Below are 22,652 nucleotides of genomic sequence, written 5' to 3' on the forward strand. Positions count from 1 at the left end.
CCCTCCCCCCCCAAAAATACATTTGCTCAGTGTTAGAAGAAAAAAAAAAGTCAGGCTTAGAGTTCAATGGCTGCGTAGCCACCCCAAGAACCCAGAGCTGCAGAATTAAAGAGACTGTACTTAGGCCGAGGTTATAAAGGGCCTTCCTCTATAAACTGAAAACATAATGTCAGGGTGAATGGGAACCTACTTTATTAACTTTATGGTATTGAAAACTGCCAGCAAGTTGTCTTGTTTTTAAATACCGTCCTCTGCAGAGTGTTACAGGGCCGTTTGTCCACAGGAAGCCATTAAAAGTGGACAGTGCAGTCATTTCATCTGGCTTTCGGTGGACTGCTTTTCTTTCTTTTAATGATGTGCTGGCATGTACCATGCCCATAGGGCCTCCATTAGCTGGACTCTTACTTCTGGGACAACCATGAAGTTTAAGGCTTAAAAGAGGCATCGGCTTACAGTCCTGTGGGAATCACTTGAATACTGGGGCACTAACTTATTACCGCTTTAACTAATATATTGACTTATTTTAAATAACCAGTTACACAATGAAGGCGGACCCCATGGCCTTATTGGAAATCTTTGGGCCTTTTAAAGATTCTGCAGTCCTTGCAGCCTGGGGAGGAAGGGAAAGGATTGAGAAAGGTTTATACCCATTTCAAACCAGGAAGAAAACACATTAACCCCTCCCACCCCAGCCCAGCCATCAACCAGTGTGGGGTCTTTACAAGTCCTAGAAAATCTACCCACTCTGCTCAAACCGACAATTTCCCAATGTCGTCTTCTTGGTAAACAACAATTAAGAGCAATTAAGAAGTGTGCCGTGACGACTGGAAAGTGCTTTAAAAGTATGATTCTCTAAGAAAAAAAAAATATCTGATCTGCTACTCTGCTTTCTGCTTTCTCAAAGCCAAACATTTCTGAAAGTTGCCCCCTGCCTTCCATCCCCCTGATAGTTAGATCATCTTTCCTGATACACGCTTGCAAATTAAAGCTGGTTTGAGATCAAGGTAAAACCATTATTTTTAATAGTCCATTGCAAGGGTGGCGCTAAGCTCTGCAGAACACGAGTGGAGTGTTCCTGATTGCTTAGGAGCAGAAAGCAGCTTTGCAGTGTCTTAATTTGTAACTGGTAACTACTGTAAACAGATTTCTCTAGAAATCCAAGGAATAAAGGGAGTCGGTGGTGGTATTTGGCTCCTCCTACTGTACTTATTTTTTGTTTTAGAAAGCTCCTAACAGGAAACAAGCTTACCAGGAAGAAAATGCATACTCCTTGCAAAACCCTGCCCTCTCTACCCTTGCCTGGGCCTGTTTTTCTTCTGATGGGGCAGATCTCCTAATGGGTTACTATTGGAAAGACGACATGCTGGGGGGAGGGGGTTCTCGTCACTTATTGTGGGGTTGTGGTGTTCTTTCTCTAAATTTCAAGTTATGTCAGGACAAAGCAGGGTGGCTGTCTTTCTGTGAAGTGACTGCTATATAAGCAAAAGAAGAGAGGGGTGGGAGAAGGTGGAGAGAGGGGGACCAGGAAGCTACTGTTATACTTTCTTTGCCCAGATCTTTGTGATGATGCCATGTAACCTTTCTTACAGTTTATTTGTCGTACAAGAGTGATGATCACGATATCAATATTAATACTACTTAATAAGAGACAAATATTAAATCGATAGTGGTAATGTTAGAATGGATTCTCCCTGTCTCTAGACACATCTCTCAGGGTCTTAGGGAGGAAATTAAGGCTGTGTTTGGAGACGGGAATCTCAGAGGTAGGAGCATCTCAGGAAGTGTCTCAGGGCCTGTGCATGTGTGAGGCTGCAACCAGGCTGTCAGATCCTGGTGTGTTCACCTAGGTTGCTGAGGCTGCAGGCATTGTACTTTATTTCGGGATACATCGCCACCTACCGGCCACTAGCAGTACCTGCAAGAATTCCATCCAGACCCGTCGACCCCGCCTCTCACACCAGAAGCTAATCTAAGGAGGGGTGGAGGGGTGGGGAGAACCTTTGAGGTTTTTTGTTTTGTTTTGTTTTGTTTTTTTTTCTCCCTGAAATGTGAATTTAGTCAGAACCTGTCACTAATTCCCGAGGACCTTTGTCTCGCCACCCACGTTTCCTTCTTTTCTGAGAAGCTTTGGAAAAGGTTAGGCAGTGGGTGCTGCCAGGGCTGGGTGGGGTAGGGGCTGGGAATGGTTTGGGGCACTGAGCACCCAGACCCCCTGATCAAGCTGAAGTGTCTGAAGCACTCAGTTCCCCAGATTACTTGTATTTAATACACAATGCATCATAAAACAAATCTCTCATCCTGACAGGAAGAAAATAGAACAGCTCATAGCTCCAGCTAGTCCAATTTATGGCTAAATTAAAAAAAAAAAAAAAAGCGCGTCAACAATGGGCAAGTTGAGGAAGGGCCGGAGATCAATGCAGGGAAGCCCAGACTCCTCATGATTCTCAGGCAGGGCTCTATGGGAATATCTTAATGCTTAGGTTATTTACAAAGGATTTTTTTTCCTGTCTTACCTACCACTGCTGTGAGATTTTCCCCCCTCAAACAATAGCCATTATCTAAAATAACAGTTCAATGTCACAGATAACAGGCCACCAAAATGAATTAGTCACCACCTCTGTCATTTGCCCTCACCCACTTCCTTGTCTTCTGACACTATTTTAGTTTTTCGATCATCATTTTGGGTGAAAATAAAGACCTACTGGATTTTCACATTAACTTGCACTTGGAGAGAACAAACAGTGGGTGGGTACTGTGAGACCTGCTTCACAGATAAAAGTTTAATGTCAGCCCATGGTCTAAGCCTGTAGACTGGCTCCACCCATCCCAGGTAGCTGCCCTAGACCTAGGCATTTTACTAAATTTTCCATTGTTGAGTTGTGAATAAATTGAATCTGAGGGTTGGGGATTTAGCTCAGAGGCAGATCTCTTGCCTAGCAAGGGGGTCTGGGGGAGTTCTCTGTCTTCTCTTGGTGGGTGGGTGAGCTGGATTTTTCTACTTGCTTTTATGAATGAGTTTTCTCATCAAAAAATTTATTCCCTATTAAATTATGGGGTTAACAAATTTTATCCAAATTTGTCTACAAGCAAACATTGTGGATTCTTCTATTTTGCCATCCATTATCCAAATTCTTTCGCCCAATGTCATCTCTGCATTGTATTGATAGAAAGTGTCCAAACTTATTATAAAGTTATCTAATGTATAAAATATGAATCACTAAAAGCAAGCACTTGCATAACTCGACTCTGGGGAACTCATGGTCTTTTGAATAACTTAGAAAAGATTCTCAATCTACTACAAACTATTTGGGAGAGATGAAAATAATGCTTTAGATTTTAAGATTTGTTCTTATGTGTGTGTTTGGGAGGGTGATTTTTGAAATGTACACACTTCTGGGGACCTAACTATAAAAATGAAGGGAATAAATTTAAGTACAAACAAATTAAAATTTATTTTAAAATGTGCTTAACTGAAAACTGGAAATGTCTGTCAGTTTTTGCTCCTGAAACTGCTGTCTTGAAACTTTCAGTGTGAGGCAGTATCTCTTTATCCTAAGTTACCCTGGCCCTCTCCAGAGCTTCCAAACTACCGGCCTGCCTGGGGAGGTGCCCTCACACCCCTGAAAGCAATTCTCCACCCTATCCTTCCCATCCCCCACCCGACACTCTCTCTCTCTCTCTCTCTCTCTCTCTCTCTCTCTCTCTCTCTCTCTCTCTCTCACACACACACACACACACACACACACACACACACACACACACACACACACACACCCTTGTGCTCAGGACATCAAAACCAAAGAGATTTCCCTGGGGAAACAAATCCTGCCTGGAGAAATCTCCCCATTGGTTGTTTATCCGCAGAAATCTACATGTTCGAGGAGATGGTGCATCTATAATCAGTCTGTCCCTATAGGAGTTGGGTCTTGGCGACCTTTTTGTGACCTCTCCCGCCAGAGGAGGCTGCTGTCACTTTAAAAATTTACTGAAAGAGGAGCCCGTCGTCTGGCTTCCGACCACTCTGGAGATAGCTCCCTTTCTCCCTCGCCCGGGTTTCTTTCTGGATGGCCGAGCAGATCCCCTTTAAAGAGACAGTTCATGAAATAGAAACCCTGCGGCTGGGCGCGGAGTGGCTAAAGGGGACGAGCGGGTGAGGGTCTGGCCCCGAGAAGGCTCTGGGAGGATCTGGGGGGCCGTCCTGGCCTGGCAGGCCCCCTACCTTCGCACACTTTCCTCCTGCGGGTCTTGCCCCTGGAGCTGCGAGAGAGGAGTGGGAGAAGTTTTAGGAGGTTTCAGATAACTTTCATTACACATCGGGCTGATAAGAGCAAGAGAAAGTGAGGAAAGAGGGAGGTAGTGAGACCAGAAGGAATAGCTGCGAGCTCATTTAGGAAGGGGAAAATCCCAAATACACCAAACCCGGCTCAATTCTGGTCTTAAAACACTGTTGGCGGACAATAAATCCGAAACGCGTGGTCCTGGTGATCAGCTCCAGGGAACGACAAACTTATCAGTCACCCATTTGGAAGTCCAGACACGAGGCTTTTATTTAAAAAAAAGAATTTTTTTTTTTTAACATCTCGAAATGTTGGCGGGTGTTCTTTGAAAAGGTTTTCCAACTCGAGTGCCGGGCTGCTGCTGCTTTTATTTTTGTTTAATTCTGCTGTGATTGCTTTTGATTGCTGAGTTGAGGCCGTAGAAATCGGAAGGTAAGCGAACTCACTTTAAAAAGTCTTGGCTGCGGGCAGGGTGTCGCTGGGGACAGCGTCTGCGTCCCGGGTTTGCGCTGAGGTCCCCGTGTCCCCGGAGCGTCCCTAGTCGCCAGGGCTCCGCCGCCTCGGTGGGTCAGCCCGGCTGGCTGCCGCCTTCTCGGCTCTCGCGTCCTCCTTCCCCTCCCTCCCACGTTCTGTCGGTCAGGTTCGGGGACGCAGAAGGTGGGGTTGCCAAAAATCAGAATTCCTGGCACCAGCCAAGCGACTTTGGAAGTGGCTTTCGGCGAGAGTCCCACCTTGCCAAGTAACAGCTTCACTGGCCAACAGCCTGTGCTGCCTTGAGAAAGTCACATTCGGACTTTTGGCTTACAGGCTGGGATTTCCCCCCCTTTTCGTTTGGGTATTTATTTATTTATTTATTTGAAAGGGTCTTTCTCTCAAGTCTACCTAAAGAAATTATTATTGTTGTTATTTTGAAGCCTAACAGCTTTTGAAAAGGCAGGACTGAGATAGCTAGAGAAGATGCGCTGTTTATCTTATTCAAATTTCTGAGGTGATTGAGACATTTGGACACACATGAAGTCTTGGTAGCAAATCAAAAGTGGATAACTTGCCAGGAGTGAAGACAGTCAGGGAGCCTTGGGGCAGGAATACTGAGAGTAAGGAATCAGTATGTTGATGAAACCTTTGAATAATCCTGTAACATTATAGAGAGAGAGAGAGAGAGAGAGAGAGAGAGAGAGAGAGAGAGAGAGAGAGAGAGAGAGATATTTTCTTTCTTGGAAATGATTTTTTTTTTAATTAGCCTCCCTGTTGACAGTGGCAGCGGCAAGGATGTTAACACGAAATAAAATTACACCTATAATTTTATGTGCACAGTATGTAATCTTTAATTCCCTACCTCTGCTTGAAAGCTGAGCGGGGTTAAAGGATTCTTGACTTTGAAATTAACAAATTTTCCACGTCTTTCTGCAGCATGAGATGAGACCAGGGTAGCATTTCAACGGCTTCACCAGTTTCCTTTATTAAATATTTCTCTGGTGTGTCAGTTGACATGCCTCCCCACCCCCTTTCTTCTTAGTCAAGAAAACAAACGACACACCCCAAATCAAAATAAATCCGCAAACAAAACAACAATCCCACTTAAAAAAAACAAACAAACTTTAAGATCTATGCTAATTATTCACTCTTTCTATTTCTGGGAAGGGGAGAAATCTCAATGCCATTTGCATTATGAAGCCTTGAGAGCTGAGGGAACATCTTAGTGCTTGGAATTTTATAAGTAACATATTTGTTAAAATTCGTCTTCCATAGAAAGGATATTTAACTCTCTGTTACTGTGGAGAGGTGGAAGGAGGGGAGGGAACAATTATTGTCTTTCTTCTTCCTTTACCATTTTTCTTTTTAAAGTCCTGGGACGACTTACTGCCCTTCAAGGGCCTCATGGTCAAGGACTTATTCATAGTGCTTTAGACTGGACCGCTCAGGACTGAGTTCTTGAAGTTTATGGTGAGTTGCTGACTTGAATCTGCAAGTGGATGGTTATTGAAGTTCTATGTAAAACTGCTTTCGGTCCATATAGCTAAGGGTTTCATGTAAAACTTCCAGGCAGATATAGCAGGAGCAGAGTTCAAGGGTTATTCAAGTCATTAGTCCTTGTTCTAGAATATGCTGTTTAGTCTGGGGCAGAAACGGTCCTCACAGTTTGTACTAACTGGCTGACAGCATTACCAGCTCCTAGCTGTCCACCACGAGGTCAGTGACTCCATAGCTTTTAATATTGAGTTATTCAAGTTCATGATTCAGAAAAGCCTTGATCTGAATACATGAAACCTTAAAATTAAAAGCTTCCTGTCTCACTTTAGATTTCCTAAGTGTCCTGAGTAATATTAACATTTAGAATAGGCCAAACACAAATCTTCTATAATGATAAAACATTGCCATAAGGTAACATGGGCAACATGTGATGATACCTGAAAAGCACCCTGTGATTTTGTTTGCTGGACGTAGCATGTAAACATGTGTTGGCATTAGTGAATTAAACCTTAAGTTGTACTTTGCATATATATGAATATTTATATAAATTTCATTTGCTTTTCTTTACTTTGGTTAGAAGCATCTATGAGACAATTCTTCAACTAAGAGTGTAATTCTATGGTGGTGAAATACAAATGAATAAAAGAAATTTAATAATAGTTTATACAAAAGTTTTTAATTGAATTAAAATGGCAAAAATGTATAACCCCTCACCCAGATGGAGAGACTATACAGAGCCACAATATTGACAGTTGAATTATCCAAACCTAAACGTCGAATGTTTAGTTTAGAAATACTATGTTCTACATGCTGCTCTATACGGCTTTTCTGTAAAAACACAATGAATAAAATTAAGTCAATGAGTTCTTTTCACGGACAATAAAGAAGCGGGCTTATTTTGAAACCAATTAATCAGGTTTTTTTTTTTTTTGTGCCGTTAAAATTGCTTTATGCCTTTTGTAAATGCAGCATAACTTATGTCTCCTTTAATAATATGCGTGCTGCCTGACCTTTTTCTTGTAAAGATCCAAAGGAAGACTATGCATTTCAATGAAATATTTTCAAGGAACTGACTACCTGCTGCAATGGACTGATATGGCAATTTATTGTTCTCTTCTTCTTCCTCCCAGATCTTAGATGAGTTTTGCAATGTGAAGTTCTGCATAGATGCCAGTCAACCAGATGTAGGAAGCTGGCTCAAGTACATCCGATTTGCGGGCTGCTATGCTCAGCACAACCTTGTTGCATGCCAGATAAGTGATCAGGTATGTTGTAAAGATTCTCTTGTCTTGCTTTGAGAACACTAATGTATCAGTGAAGCCTGAAGAATAAAAATAACAGGGGGCTGCAACAGAACCGTGTGGCCTGTTTGTTGATACGGCAGAAGGTAACACGCATGTACAAGATGCAGAACTAAGACATTTTCAGCTCTGCTTGTTTTCACTAATGTTTTCTTTGGGTGATTATTCATGTTGCCCTTGCATCTTTGTAAATACTGCAGTAATTGTAATGTGACCAAGTGATTTAGAAACTAAGTTCTTCTTTGATACTTATTGTTAGATGTTTTTCTTTATCATCCTAATGGATACATTCCTAGGGTGTAAAGAGCTAAAACAATTTGAGAATTTATGCAGAATTTGTGGATGATATATGAATAGCTATAGTTTTATTTGAAATAGTAGGCAGATGTATATGTATGTTATTGGTGCAGACTTTCCTGATTATACATTATAAAATGCATAATTGTAATTAATTTCCTAAGTCAGCATAATGAAATGAGAATATTTTACTCTTTTAATAATCAAAATACTTTTCTTTTATATAATGTATAAGTTTAAAATTTTCACTATTAAGGAATTTTGTGACTTTATAGATGATCAAGCAATGAGACTGACTTTAAGAAAAGCAACTATGAAGTAAAAACCATAATATTATTACAAAACCAGTTTTATACTTAATAAAATTATGAGTCTTGTAACTTTGTTTGTGAGTACCTATAGAGTGAAAGGTTCATCCTGTTGATTTTCTTTTCTTACAAACATCACTGGGTTAAAATTTAATTGTATTACAATCATCTAGTTCTTTTAACCCCATGGTGACTTAAATATGTTTCCAAGACCATGTTGAAATGGTTGCTTAGCAGCCCACGACACCAGGAAAAGGAAAGTTTAAATTAGCCCGTTCCAATTGAAAGCTGTCCTGCATCATAAGCCCAAGAGTCTCAGTCATCATTAGGAGATTATTCGTTGGCATCTCACCAGCTCTCAGATAATTTTTACTGGCTAAACGAAACACGAGGTAGTAAGTTGTAAAATTATGTTTTAAATAGGAATCGTTTAAATCGTCAGCATAATCAAAAGTAATAAACTAATCAATTGGGTTTTCCCTTTGCTGTGAGAGAACAAAGTGTTATTGACAAATGAAAATATTATTAAATTAGTTATTGATTTTGAACAGAACATATCCCAAGTTTGTCTGAGGAGTTATTGTCACCAGCAGCAGCAAATATTTTTTGAGTGCCTACTGTTTATAAGTGTGGAAAATACATAGGTGTTATAAGAAGGTAAAGTGTTTGTGCTGTGTTTTCTAGAAAGAAAAGTGTAGGACCTCAAAAGATACCTTTAAGATGAAATAATATAATTATATATATATATATATATATATGTTTATTTGTTATTCATATTTATTAAAATGGACATAATTCAGTATTTATCTAAAACAATTGTGTAGTCATTGAAAAGATGACTCAACAATGCTACTTGCAGCCAATTTTGCATTTAACTTTTATGTTTTATAATAAACTCTTCTTTCAAAGCTTGATTGCACTGAAAAAAAAAATCCCATGGTTCCTGACTATGTATGAATAAGGTTGCTCATGACTGTTGTCACTTGTAATTGTTCCAGTTAGTTTGAAAGTACATATTGTATAAGCATTGTTTCCAAAGAAAATACATTCATCCTCTCTCAAGAACAGCATGTTTACTTGTTTTAACTGAAGAAGCAGCGAAAAAGTGACTGAGAGAGAGAGACGCAGAATGCCAATGCTAGATTCATTTTTGTCATTTCTTAGAACCATTCATTCTAAACATTTTTAGTACACAAGCCAAAATTAAGATGATAACACAGTGAGTGGATATCAAATGACACAATCATGAAATTGATATTTCATGGCTCACGCATAAAACAGGAGAGAAAGTCAAAGGTAAGAGACACATGTATGTGATAGGTATGGATCTGTAGAACATTATGCTTAGTCCAGTTAACAGAACAAGAGAGGACAAGCACCTTGACAGTGCGCATATGTATAGTATAAGCATGTTCACTTATACGCTCATAAGCAGTTCCAAGGAGACAATTTAGATGGACATCTCTGGACAGCTTTGAAATGTGATGTTAGACCAGGTGCAATGATATAGAGCTGACAGCAGAATCTCCAGGTCTGTCTCTGCATCCTCTTTTCCATGGCAGGGACTGCCAAATGGTGAATAGATATAGTTTATCACATCGTAAACACACTCATTTACTACCAAGGCATCAAGAGAAGCCCTGCACAGAGCTGTTTAGTGACATCAGCTATACCTGCACACCACAAACCTGTAATATTCTAGAATAAATCATGAAATTCTCCTCTTTGCTCTGATTCTTAGAAAGATATTAAGTTATTAAAAAGAATTTTCATAGCATAATAGGTAAATATTGTAGGCTCTTAAAGAATTGCAGGTAAACCTTTTAGCTCTGATCCAGTTCTGGTGCTCTGTAGATGACCCAGCAAACAAATGTAACGGTTGCCCTGAACAAATGAAGAATGTGTTTATTACAGTCTATTTTTGTGAATATATATGTTCAACAACATTCTAATGTTTAACTTAAATTTAATGGATTTAAATCAACTTCATACTTGTATAGAAGGAGAAGATCTACAAAAGAAAATAAATACTCATGCTACAATGCTGAAATTGTTTGAGAGTAGGAAGCTGTCAAACCATGCATCCTGGATAAAACCCATGTTGGCCTTGTTTGATTGGTAGATTTTGTTTTTTGAGTAATACTAATAATGGATGTAATCTGATTTATTTTCTAAAATAGAAACAGGGACCACACAATTAACCATTTCCCCCTACTTTTCCATAAGCACTTAAAGTGATTTTCGTTGGTTTAAACTTTCTAACAGATTCAGGTGTGTGTGTGTGTGTGTGTGTGTGTGTGTGTGTGTGTGTGTGTGTGTGTGTGTTTTACTTTCAGATATTTTCACACCAGAATGAACTTTAAAAAGATAGTGGGTTTTTTGTCACTGTTGCCTAGAAAAACTTGGGTTTTACAATTCTAGATTCTTTACAATTTCACATTCTTAAAGTACTTGCTGTGGTGTTTGAAAGGATGGAAATTCTGGCTGTGCTGGCATCGCTGCTAAACATAATTTCTAAATAGCTGCAAGTCTGACTGATGCTGTATTCTCCAACTAGAAGTGCAGAGTTAACTGTAGTAATTTATCTTTATAAAGGAAGGCCACACCAAAGACACTAGGGGAGTGAGACCCCAATCACAGACAACCCATAGAATACCATGACCATTCAAACATCCAAGCTTCCTGACTCATGGTGTCTAAATTGCTTTCCCGTGTTCCCTAAAGTTTGTGTTCACCAGCACATAGCTTCACTGCTGACACCCAGCATTGTGCTGGGAAATTTTCACAGTGACAATGTGTTGACACATTAGAGAGCTTTAGGTGGCTTACAGGAGCAGCAACTGGTTCTAAGTAGTAGGGTGGGGCAGGAGCAAAGTTGGATACTGGAAGTTGTCCTAAGGTCAGTCCTCAAGGAGACCAAACACAGAAAGGACACTTGAAAGAGATTTATCAATTATTCAGAGATTTCCTTTATATACAGGAGCACCTATTCCCACATAGTTAAAGGTAAATAGTCCAAACATCTACATGACTTATTCAGGCTTTTAAAATTTCTTCTTCTTCTTATACCTTTCTTTTGAAGTCTTACATAGCTCCCCTTTACAAACCAGTTTGATTGAAAGATGTAGCACATTTCTATAGACTTGGTCTCATCTTATCTTTATATCTCTCTCCATCCTTGATAATTCTCCTTTTAAGCTTACCTTTCTATATTCTTTATCTAAAATCAAAGGCCAGCCTACCTACAGGGTATTTATTGTTCACAAACAATGCTTTTCTTATCATTATTGAATATAGTCACAAGTTTTGTGTGCTTATTTTCTTTTTTTTTTTACCCTGAAGCATCTTTGGACTAAGACTCTTTGAATTATCTTGAGGGAGGCCATTAAAGCTCAGTTCACATAAGTTGACCTTTCAGATGAAAGCCAAGCCAGTCTTTCCATTATGTCAACCAAAATGACCTGGTCATATTCTGTAGGATGGTGTGTGTGTGTGTGTGTGTGTGTGTGTGTGTGTGTGTGTGTGTGTTAGAATTCTGTATCATGGAAAGGAACGTAGTCATTCAAATCTTGTCCTACTCTCACATGGTCCTCAAATGTAGGAAAGCCCTCAGACAGCCAAGGTATTGTTAACCTTGTCATTTACACAAAGTGATAAGTACTTTCATTTTTAAACTGGCTTCTGACAGCTGGTATTTAGTAAGTAGAATTAGAGAAGTCTCCTGTTGCCCCTGAATCAAAAGAAGCTCGTTGATAAGAGATTACCCAATGCCTGTTGTCCATTCTGAAGCAAGGATATATAGAAGAATGTGTGCCCCATGAAGAATATGAAGTCAGAATTCACTTAGGAGATGCTGCCAGCTCCCTGGTGGTTAATGGAAGGCAGCAAGACTCTGCAGTGTTTTCAGTTGGAATGGGCATTGTTCTCATTTGTGCTTTACCTTATAAACTTTTAACTGCTTCCAGGACGATCATGGTTGATTTGGCACACCCGCTTCCACTCTGCTCAGGCTCCTATGAGTGATACTATCAGACTGCCTGACACTAGAACAGTGTTGTTATTGCAAGCTTATTATGGGCTCAATTATTAACTTATTTTCTTTGGCCTTTTACTGAGGAGGGGAAAAATCCACTTTCCTTCAACATTCACTTAATATATACGGTGTAAAAACAATGAGGCAAACAGCACGGAGTGTAGAGAATGGGGAGCTCCTTCAGCTCCCCCCACTTTGTAGAATATGTTTGCCTCCACTGTCAGGTAATTTGTTAATTTCTCGTCCACTACAAGGATTTCTGTCTATGCTTTCTTTTGATGTTAAAGTTATTATTGGCTTTGGGCATTTGCTTTGCTTTTAAGTCAAGTCTTACTTTTATACCAAAGTTGTACTCTGCTGTTTTAAGATGAATGCCAGCTGGCAGTACCCAGGGACCAGCTTTGAGTGCAGCATGCAAGCTGACTCTGGGGGATGCTATCTGCCTGATAAGTTGCTTCCTTTACCCTAAAATGAAACTGCCTCAGACATAGATTGCTGTTTGATATTTGCATTAGAAAAACAGTCCCACCTCCCTTCCCTGTATATATGCTATGATGGTGACATAGCACATACAGAGGTCTTTCACTAGGATTCATAGGCCCTGTGCCTTGAAAAGGGTGGCCTGAAGTATTATGCTATATTAGAGTTGAAACAGTCACCTGCTATATCACATGGAGATTTTTAATAATCATGTAGACATTATCTTTCATTCAGGAAGAGCTCAAAACATGGTGCACCCAGGAGATTCTAGCTCCTTCTGACACACAGCCAGAAAGGTAGTCATCGGCATGTTTCATAAGCCACCAAAGAGAACTTGGTGGTCACGGGTATAAGCAATGCCTCCAACTTGGCAGTACATCACCCAGAGATGAATTTTCGCTTCTTTGTAATGTTCTGGTGGCACTTTTACCACATCTTCAGAAAAGACTTGGAATAATCAAGAGGTTTTCATAGAGTCAAAAAAGGTGGCCAATATAAGAAAAGGCCTTTTCTTATACTTGGACATTGCTTGTGGCCCCTGTGGAGGGGATCCTGAGATGTTAGTTAAGATCTTGTTACAAAGCTTCTAGACTGGGTACACAGCTCTAAAGGCACTAAGTGGCTCTTCAGTTTTGTCTTCTTTAATCCATTAAATTATATTTGACTGTTTTCTTATCTTATTAATAATGAGTTAAGAATTTATAGCAGAAAAAAATCTTCAATGATGTTTTCTACTGGATGTTTTTAAAAGAGGGAAACTCCACTTTGTCTCATGTATGTGTGTGTATGTTCATGCAATTATTTGTTTTTATTTATTTTTGGTGTGTAGATTGACCTTGGGGCCTCATACATGCCAGACAAGCTTGGGGACATGAGGCTACCTCTCTCTGTCCCAGTCCCCTCAAAATGTTTCTTGATTTTTCTCTGTGGCTGTAAGGATAGATGCAGAACACCTTCTTTGAAGAAACTAAAGGATGTTTGGCTTGGGCAAAGCTTAGTTATGATAAAGCTAACATTCTGTTGGAAGAACGTATTTCCTGGCCATCCATATCTGTCTTACAAAGATGCTTCTCTGCCTCTCAGTAAAATTAGACTCAGAATGTACATTGAGATCTTTTTATCCAGAGGTCAAAAGCTTGACCTCACTGTAGCTTTCCTGAGTTGGGGTTTCCCACATTGCTAAGAGTAGACGAGGGGCCCAGGCTGTGTTTTCTGGGATGGTCAAGTATATACACATATGGTCTATGAACTCAGGCTGTCTCTGTAGCACCCAAGAATGACAGATATGTTACCACCAAATGTTGACTCTGTTAAGACGTGGACCCTGTCACTCAGCCTTCCTCCCAGCCACTTCCAAGCATCCACGTTCCACTTGGCTTTCCTTGATCCCGCATGGTCCTTTGAACGAAGCTGTAGAAAAAGAAAGCACTCCAGCCAAACATTGGGAGTTGGAGGAGGAAGAGATCAGCTGGCAGCTTCAAAGGAAAAAAACAGTGATAGTCTGTTTCTTCATATAGATTCTGCAGGGAGTACATTTCTCTATTATTTCAATTATTAGAACTTCCTGAATAGGTTGCAGGTCACTCATAATTCACACTCCTGTCATTTTTAGGCATGCCAAGTGCAGCACATTATGCATAAATAAAACTTCCAGTGTTTGACCAGGGAAATTAATGAAAAGCCGTAACAATGAGGCCCTGTTCATCTTTTAAAGAGTAAATGGTTTGTTTTCTTTCTTGTTTTCTCCTGGACACTGGTTTATCTTCTAAGTCAATAGTACAAACGTAGCACTTTGAGGTGACCCATGTATAGCAGATTATTAAATTGTCTCTTCTGTAGAATAATGAGCATACAGTTTTATCTTTTGTAAGTTCAAATGGAAATGTCATTATTTTGATGGCGGATTTGGTTGGACAGAGGCCTTGACCAAATGAAACCAGTCTGAGAGCCTTCTGTGGACTGTCAACTTTTCTCAGAATGTTTCTGAGTATCTCTCCCCTCTGCCATGTGGTCTTCTTGAATTTAAATAACTGAAGGAGTTAAGCAACTAATGATATGTATTAATTAATGTTAATTCTCATTTTGTTTTTATATTTGATGTGTGTAGCATAGTATATAACTAATTGTAACCTGTATCAAACACAATTAGAATTAATCTGACTGTTAAGCCTTAACAATTAATACACAACACGAGATTGTTAATACTTTATGAAAAATTTTACACTCATTGAAAATATGAACTTTATGTATTAGATGTCACATGTAAAATACATAATATATCTTAGTACAAAATTATTCATACGTAATACTGAGTGACAGTTGATCTCAGCATCTTAGAATTGGCTGACTTCAGTCCATACCACTACTATTTCTGAAAATTCTTTGTTTTGTCTTCTATTACCTGAGTGGAGTTTCTTTCATCCATAGTTGGTTTCAGAGTTTGGTTAAAAGAAATTAATTATAATACTTACATCTATAATAAGTGATGCCCATTTACAAGTATATTATGTTTATTCTTAAGCAATAAATGTCACTAATAATGGAGGAAGATAGTGTTGGCTTTTTCTCATCTTGTTTTTCAATTATGTAAACAATTAAGGATTCTTTCTGAAAAGTCATGAATTTTGCTAGTGAGAGGTACAACAATGAAAGTTGGTGGTAAAAGACTACGACAGAGTCAGTTAGTCAAACAATTGTCACAGATACTTATCCTTTTAAGTTGAAGAATTCAGAAATCCAAAGATATCATTCATGTTTACGAAGACAGAAATTCAGGTTTTTGGAAAAGAAAAAAAAATCCAGTCTATCCAGATGCTAGAGAAATTAAAATTTTATGTTATGAAGAAATTTAACTGTATGGAAAATTAAGTCAATGTTCATAACATCTATTTCTAAATTTTAGTACCAGGTATCAAATTTAGAATTCTAGAAGAGATCAATGAGTTTGAGATGTATAATAACTCTGTTGGGTTTGAGATATTCATAATGTGATTTTTACAATAAAATTTCCATGTACCTGTAAGGACTATTCTTCTGCCTTTTCACTCTGTGCTGGGATTATCTTTTATTCCAGCAGTCTCTATCAGAGAGAGAGAGAGAGAGAGAGAGAGAGAGAGAGAGAGAGAGAGAGAGAGAGAGAGAGAGAGAGACATAACATAGGAGACTAACAACTTTTGTATTGATTGAAACTTGTTTCTGAATACTTAAGATTTCTGTACTTGTATTGAATTCATCACAAACCCCAGGACATTTTAATTTTGGACTCGGTTAAGTTTTTCCACACAACTACAATGGCAAAGGAGAACTGTTAACTCTTTTATGGAATTTAGCAGACAAATCAACTCCCATTTTTCCACAGCACAAGCCCCAGAAAGCTAGTGTATTTTCTTCTGGTGCATAACTCAGATGACACAGGGTTTATAGGCTTGCCGTGTAGCCAAGTCTCTGGGGATGTCCTGGTCTTAAAGGCGGGTTATCTGTAAGCGTCCACATCGGTAAACGTCTGCACACACCACTCCTGACACTGTCAGTTTCTTATTTACCACAAGATGTTTTTATAAGTCTAGAGGAGAGACACAGCATTTCCTGAGAATAGAGACACGGTATTTCCTGAAGGAGGAGGTTCATTCAGGGTTGTCTTCCATCATTTTCCCATGTAATTCAGTTTGTGTGTGTGTGTGGGGGGGGGGGGGGAAGAAACGTCCTTTTGTTTCGTATTAAAGGATTTCTCTTATATGTCAAATGCTTGCTAATGTATTTCTATCGTCATAGGCATATCTGGGCTCAAGGATACAAATTATACTTTGGTGCCATTCTAATTAGAACAGGAAGATGTAGTTTGAATTCAGGTCTTCTAAGATTCCAAGGAATGGCAGACAACAAGGATCCCAGGAGCAGAAACACCTTGAGGGGGATCATACCCGTGAGGGTGTAGAGGGTGGGACTTTGAGGCATATTCTTATTGCCGCATGGGGAAGCATGCCCAGAATTTGCCCTCGTTATGACTGGTGCTTGCCAGTTCTTTTCATACCCCAGTTTCACGAGCACCATAAAAATTCAGTTAAAATAGAAAAGAACACCCTGAAGTTAAAATCCACTCTGCTTTGCCTTGCCTTTCATGGCCTGGAATGTCACCTTTTACCTCCAGTAAATAAAGCCAACGTCAAACTCTTCCATGTCTTTTATATTTTATGCACTCAATATTCTTCACATGACAATCTGGACACTTAAAGGGTAATTACAGGAGTGATCTATGTCCCGGCAAAGAGAATTGTCTTCATAATATATAGTTGCAGTGTATCCATCATTTTCTTTTGTTCCTTGGACTGCTCACATTGGATTGAGTAAATCTAAAATGGAATTAAAAGAGACATGATTAATAGAGGACTGGAAAGAAATCATGATATCATAATACTTTCTTAAAGTGGCCTGACATGTGTATGTGAGAAGCGTCCCTCAGCCAATACAATCGCGCCTTTTGACTGTCTGGGTGTACTTTGTCTTTTTACCTTCACTGTTTGCGAGAAGCTACCGAAAAGTCCAAATGTGTCAAGATTCAAATGTTAACATGCTGCTGGGAAGGAAACTAATAAGTTAAACCTGTAAGAGATGCCAGGACAGAGGTGATTCAAACTGTTGAGAGAAGCCCATTGTTTTCTAAGGGGAAATGGACTCAAGAAGGAAGCAGGGTACTTACCCGTGTTTAACTCGGAGGTGTAAGGAGAAAGGCACACGGGTGCAGTGATATTATTTTAATCTGGTAGCTTCTCGAGCAGGACTCTCCTCTGCCTGTGAGGCTCTAGAGAGAGAGGAGAGAGGGATGGGAAGGCTCTGGGTGCAAGAGCCTGCTTGGATTTCCTTTTTCAATAGAAACTGCAAAAGAAGGAGCCTGTTCTATGACAGTCTAGATTTCGCTTTTAGACAAATAAAGGCATCTCAGGTTATATTACAGCAGTGTTCTGTATTTCATCCTGATGGCCATTATGAAGGAACTTAAGCTATCTTAACTACTGATGAATTAAAAAGTGCTTCATTTTGACAAGGAAGAGACTAAGCAGAAAATATTCCTCATTGGAATATATATTAATTTCACATAATTTCGTGCTCAAGTCCTTTTTATGGAAACACACACACCCCACCACCACCACAACCATCACCACCACCATCACTACCAACTGGAGTTTAGAGCCACCTACTGGAAGAAAGAGGCACGTACGTCTCTGTAAGCTCTTTAGCTTTTCAAGGGATAAACAGTTAAATATAAAAATAGAGGAATTTATCTTACAAGCCAGTTTACACAGATTTCCTCAGTTTGAAATGATCAGACAGTCCTGGTTAGCAGACACAGAGCCAGTCCAATGCTGATCTCAAATGAATGAACATTATCTTTTAGGTTATTCTTCCTATTTCTTGGTTGCTTTTGCTTTCTCTATTGTTTTATTTTTTTCCTCCAAATTTGTCCTGGTGTTCAGAGTAATAGGGGTGGGGTGAAGTCTTGCTTAGTTAAGGATTAGCTAGTAAAAGAATTGGTGTGTGGTAGCAGGAAAACAGAATATGGGATACCATGAGCAAGATGAGTGTGTAAGAAAAGACACAGGGCCGATTTGCACTGATGTTTCACAGGGCTAAAATTTTTAGTGTTTCTGAGGTACAGTATAACTTTTCCTTTCCCTTCCAAACCCTCATCTGATTATAGAATTGTTATTTAATAAATAACCTCAGGAAAAGAAAAATAATTGATAGCATTCTAATGGTAAAATAAAAATATATCTTGAAGATGTTTGTACTTAAATTCGTCCTTTATCAGAAAAAAGCCTGGTGCCTGAACACACAGAAGGCCATGGCTTCTCTGTCACTGAGCTCTTAGGAAAGACAGACAGATCTTGGAAATTTCAGATTATGATTCTTCACACAGCTTCCCCAACCCACAAGTAGCAGATTTATTAAGTCTTTCTTGTCTTTACTTAGCAAGAAAGTCAGGGCATAAACACCCAAATCAGCAGCCAGGTCACAGAGTGAACACAAGGCACAGTGCATGTATGCTGGAGCTGCAGCCAGGAGCTGGGGCATAAGGTCAGGGCCTAGGTAGGGGCTCACCTTTCTCACCAGTGGGAGCAGAGAGTGGTGTTTGGAAACAAAATAATTCTGTTCTCTAGAGACCATAGCTGTTCAGTTTGTTGCAATACACCAGTTACTTCATTTGGAGTGTCTTTGAAGAAAGGATCCCCGGCTAAGCAGGGCCCCTCAGGGTTAGGGTTAGCTAGGACACTGCAGGGCAGTCAGGAGTGGTCCAGCCTTGTGAAGGTGTGGCTTGCTAGGTGCTTTGAGGAATTAAAGAATTCAAAAGTTTCTTTCTTTCTTTCTTTCCTTCCTTCCTTCCTTCCTTTCTTTTTTTTACAGTTCCATGTGAGGTTTATTTTAGGAGATAATTTTAAGGGCAAAGATGGGTACAAAAGAGGCAGGATCAGAGAGGGAGAGAGAGAGAGAGAGAGAGAGAGAGAGAGAGAGAGAGAGAGAGAGAGAGAGAGAGAGAGTTCTTTTCTAAACATACGTAGATTATAGGTAACACGGCAAACTTCCATTATGAAATTTGGTTTGTATACTAGCTAGGACTTGGAAATGGTCTGTAAACAACCCCTTTAGAGATTTTTTTCCAACAAGGAGATTATTTTCTTCTCTTAGTTAATAAAGCAGAAATTACTATTTCCTTTGATAAAAATAAAAATAAAAGGGAATATGTTTATGAAAATAGGAGAAAATGTGCAGCTGCCCTGGTGTATCCTGCCTTTTGTTAATGTTTGCTCATGTCTGTCTTTTTCCTGCCACCTGTGCCTCCTCTTTGAAGATATTCTACCGAGTAGTCGCAGACATAGCGCCTGGGGAAGAACTCCTGCTGTTCATGAAGAGCGAAGAGGACCCGCATGAGCCCATGGCGCCTGACATCCATGGTGAGTGCCGAGTGCAGGGCACGGTGCTTTCAAGAGCAACGACCTGTCCAAGAGGGTCCTTCACACCTGCGATTTCTTCCTTTACTTCCCTGGCTGCACAGTGCCACTCTGACAAATGTGTTACCTCAGAATGGGTATTTTCTGGAGATGACACGTGGCTGCAGTGATGGAGAAAGCAATTAGCTGAGGTCTAAGCTGATGCACACATAAAGAAAAGTTTGAAGACTTGATCAGAAGCATCACCTTAAGTTTAGTTACAACTCCCTCTGTAAGAATTCTTCCACTCTTTTAAAGAGTTTGCTTAGTGCATGAGTGTTCTGCTGCCATGTTTGTGCACAGTGTACATGCACTGCCTACAGAAGCCAGAAGGGGGCATCAGAGCTCATAAGCTTGGGTGATAGGAGATTGTGAGCCACCGTGTGGTGCTAGAAATTGAACCCTGGTCCTCTGTAAGAGCAACAGGTGCTTTTAACTACTGAACATCTCTCCAGCCTTTCTTTTTCACTTCTTGAGACCCATCACAAGTAGCCAGGCTTGGATCTTTCTTTAAATGCCCAACTGTCTCTCCCGTGTATATTTCTATTACTGGGAAAGGGTCTCTATGAGAGCAAAATCTTAATTGCTTATGTGTCATTGAGCTGAGACAATGTTTCCTTCTTTTCCTTCCAATTCCTGTCTCCTAATACAATGTGGTTTGGTTGAACACAGTATGTTGAACCAAATTTTTAAATACTTCAGTTAGAATACTTTTTGATTGAAAGCACCAGAGACCAGGCTCCCATGATTAAAGAGAGAACTTTAGCTTTCGAGCCTAGTTATTTTTTTCTCAAGCACTGTCCCTCAGAGTTGAGCTCCATTTTGTCTCTTTGTAAAGTATTCTGGTGGTTCGGGATGTCGTTGGGGTGTGCATTTTTTTTTTCCTCTTGGAAGTCTGACATTGCCTTTAGAAGTCTAGACTTCCCAGTCAGCCTGGCAGAGTTTGAGCCTGAATGAGAAGCCTGGTCTTTCTTAGACATTTCTTAGCATTCTTAATGCTAAAGAATGTGCAAGCCGAGCTCCTCTGGTGCAATGCTTCACTTGTATGTGATCACTGAGTTCTAGATGTGTCAGGCCCAAATAGAAGTGATCATTCCATTCTTAAGTGTTTTAAGACACTCATTACAGCGCTATTCATCATTTAAAGTATACTTGGGGCTAGAGAGATAGCTTACCTTGCAAGCATGAAGACCTGAGTTTGACCTCCAGAACCTATCTTAAAAAATCCAAGAATGGTGGCAGGTAGTCTCAGTGCTTATGAGGTGCAGACATGTATGGCTTTGGGACACTGGCTGGCCTGCCTAGCCAAGCTAATGAGTTCCAGGCCAGTGAGAGGCCCTGTTTCAAAGGTCTAATAAAATAAAAGCACATGGTACCTGAAGAGTGCTACCTGAGATTATGCTATCATTCCCACACATATACACATATCTGCACACACAGTTCCACACACACACACACACACACACACACACACACACTATCCTTGAACCATTAGTTGTGTGTTGTTTCAATGTATCATATCTGTTCCTAAACATGTAACCATATACTGATATATAAGGTTTAGAATGTTTAAGTGGTTTCTTGGATTTTTTACTTCTAGACAAAATAAATTCAAAGCATATAGATTCTTTACACTGGATATGATGTATTTTGCATATATTATTCTGTTTAACCTCTTACATGCAGGTTAAAATTTCTGAGTGAGAAATTTCACAGATTGGGAAATGGAGGCTAAGGCAAAGTAGATCATCGAGGAAGACAACATGACTAGTATGTAGAGTCAGCCTCCAGAGTAGTGTCTTTGCTTTCTAATATTGGGCTTTTTCTATGTGTTTTGAAGCCTGGAAGTTTTGTTTCTTTGTTGGTATCTGGTTGAGATTGGAAGCCAAGATCTTGAATATATAAGATGGTGTTATAAACTTTAGGAAAACATTTCTTTAGTTGCTATTGCTGAGATTTCTGTCTCTAAGGCAGAGGTGATTGTAGAGTATACCCACCCTTGTATCTGTAGCAGGCTCTTGGTGGGTCTCCTGTTAGATCCTCCCCCACTGCAGATGGGGGGAAATTTTTCTACAAAGCAAACCTGAACACATCCCTGCTTCTAGCTTCCAGTGATATTCTGTTCCCTTCTTAACGTGACCATCAATCTCCTTCTGTCTCTTCACTTCCCTCCTTCCTTCCATGTGCCTTAAATACTTGGCATACCTCGCTGCAGCCTTACCCTTCTGTGAGTCATGTGTGTGAGCACCTCCGTCCTTAGTGCACACCGTCTCCATCCCACCTGGCTGGGTTCTACCCATGGAAGCCCTTTGTGAGCCGGCTTCTCTAACCTAGCTGAGTGATACAGCTCGCCATTGCTCCTGTGTGCTCATTTGTCATAGCATTGTAGTCACACACGTCCCTTGGGGTTTCCTGTACATGTATTCTCTAGCAAAGTGTATGGCAACGCAGTAGGCAATTACAATGTTTTCCCCCCAAACACTTAGTCAATTAATAACTGAAGAATAACGTCTTCCTTGGTTATAGGTCTACAAAACAACTTGTGTGTCACGGTGTTACTATGGGTGTTTTTCAGCATCACAAGCTATACACAATACCTCTTGAGTCATACCTGGGGACTTTTGTGTGGGCTCTCAGCTATTGAGTAGAAAGAGTAGGAATAGTACTCTTTGTAACTAACTTCATAAAGCACATTGTATTTTCAACTATTACTGCTTATTTACTGATTTAAATTATAAATTCATGTTCACTACTTAACAAAGTAATGTCAATTATTGCTGGCCCCTGAGAAATATATATTACCCTCAAAGGGTGCTGGAAACATCTTGTGCTCCACTCCAGGTAATTGATGGTTTTCTAACAAGGATGGGCATAATTGTAGCTTAGATAGGGCCTCTGTGTACATGCTTTTGGCTTAGGGAAAAGAAGTGGGTCTGAGTCTGACCCAGCCACTTGTCTTTTGGGTCCTTAACTGACTACTTAGTTGTTCTAAGTCTTAGTAC

General features: G+C 39.9%; 1 protein-coding gene across 10 annotated transcripts in view; it reads left to right on the forward strand.

Moving 5' to 3' along the window:
- The window catches only part of Mecom (MDS1 and EVI1 complex locus), a 543,989-nt gene that overhangs the window by 478,827 nt on the left and 42,510 nt on the right, over positions 1–22,652 (forward strand). For 9 of the 10 annotated variants that reach the window (XM_076932227.1, XM_034500590.2, XM_076932229.1 and 6 more), the window contains 2 exons: positions 7,379–7,513; positions 19,512–19,614. In XM_076932227.1, coding sequence (XP_076788342.1) covers positions 7,379–7,513; positions 19,512–19,614 — 238 coding nt within the window. Of the gene's footprint in view, positions 1–3,755; positions 4,710–7,378; positions 7,514–19,511; positions 19,615–22,652 lie in introns of those variants that run through there. The other variant, XM_076932231.1, reaches the window with a different exon arrangement.

The sequence above is a fragment of the Arvicanthis niloticus genome, chromosome 4 (genome assembly GCF_011762505.2).
Source record: "Arvicanthis niloticus isolate mArvNil1 chromosome 4, mArvNil1.pat.X, whole genome shotgun sequence".
In the NCBI taxonomy this organism is placed as follows: domain Eukaryota; kingdom Metazoa; phylum Chordata; class Mammalia; order Rodentia; family Muridae; genus Arvicanthis; species Arvicanthis niloticus.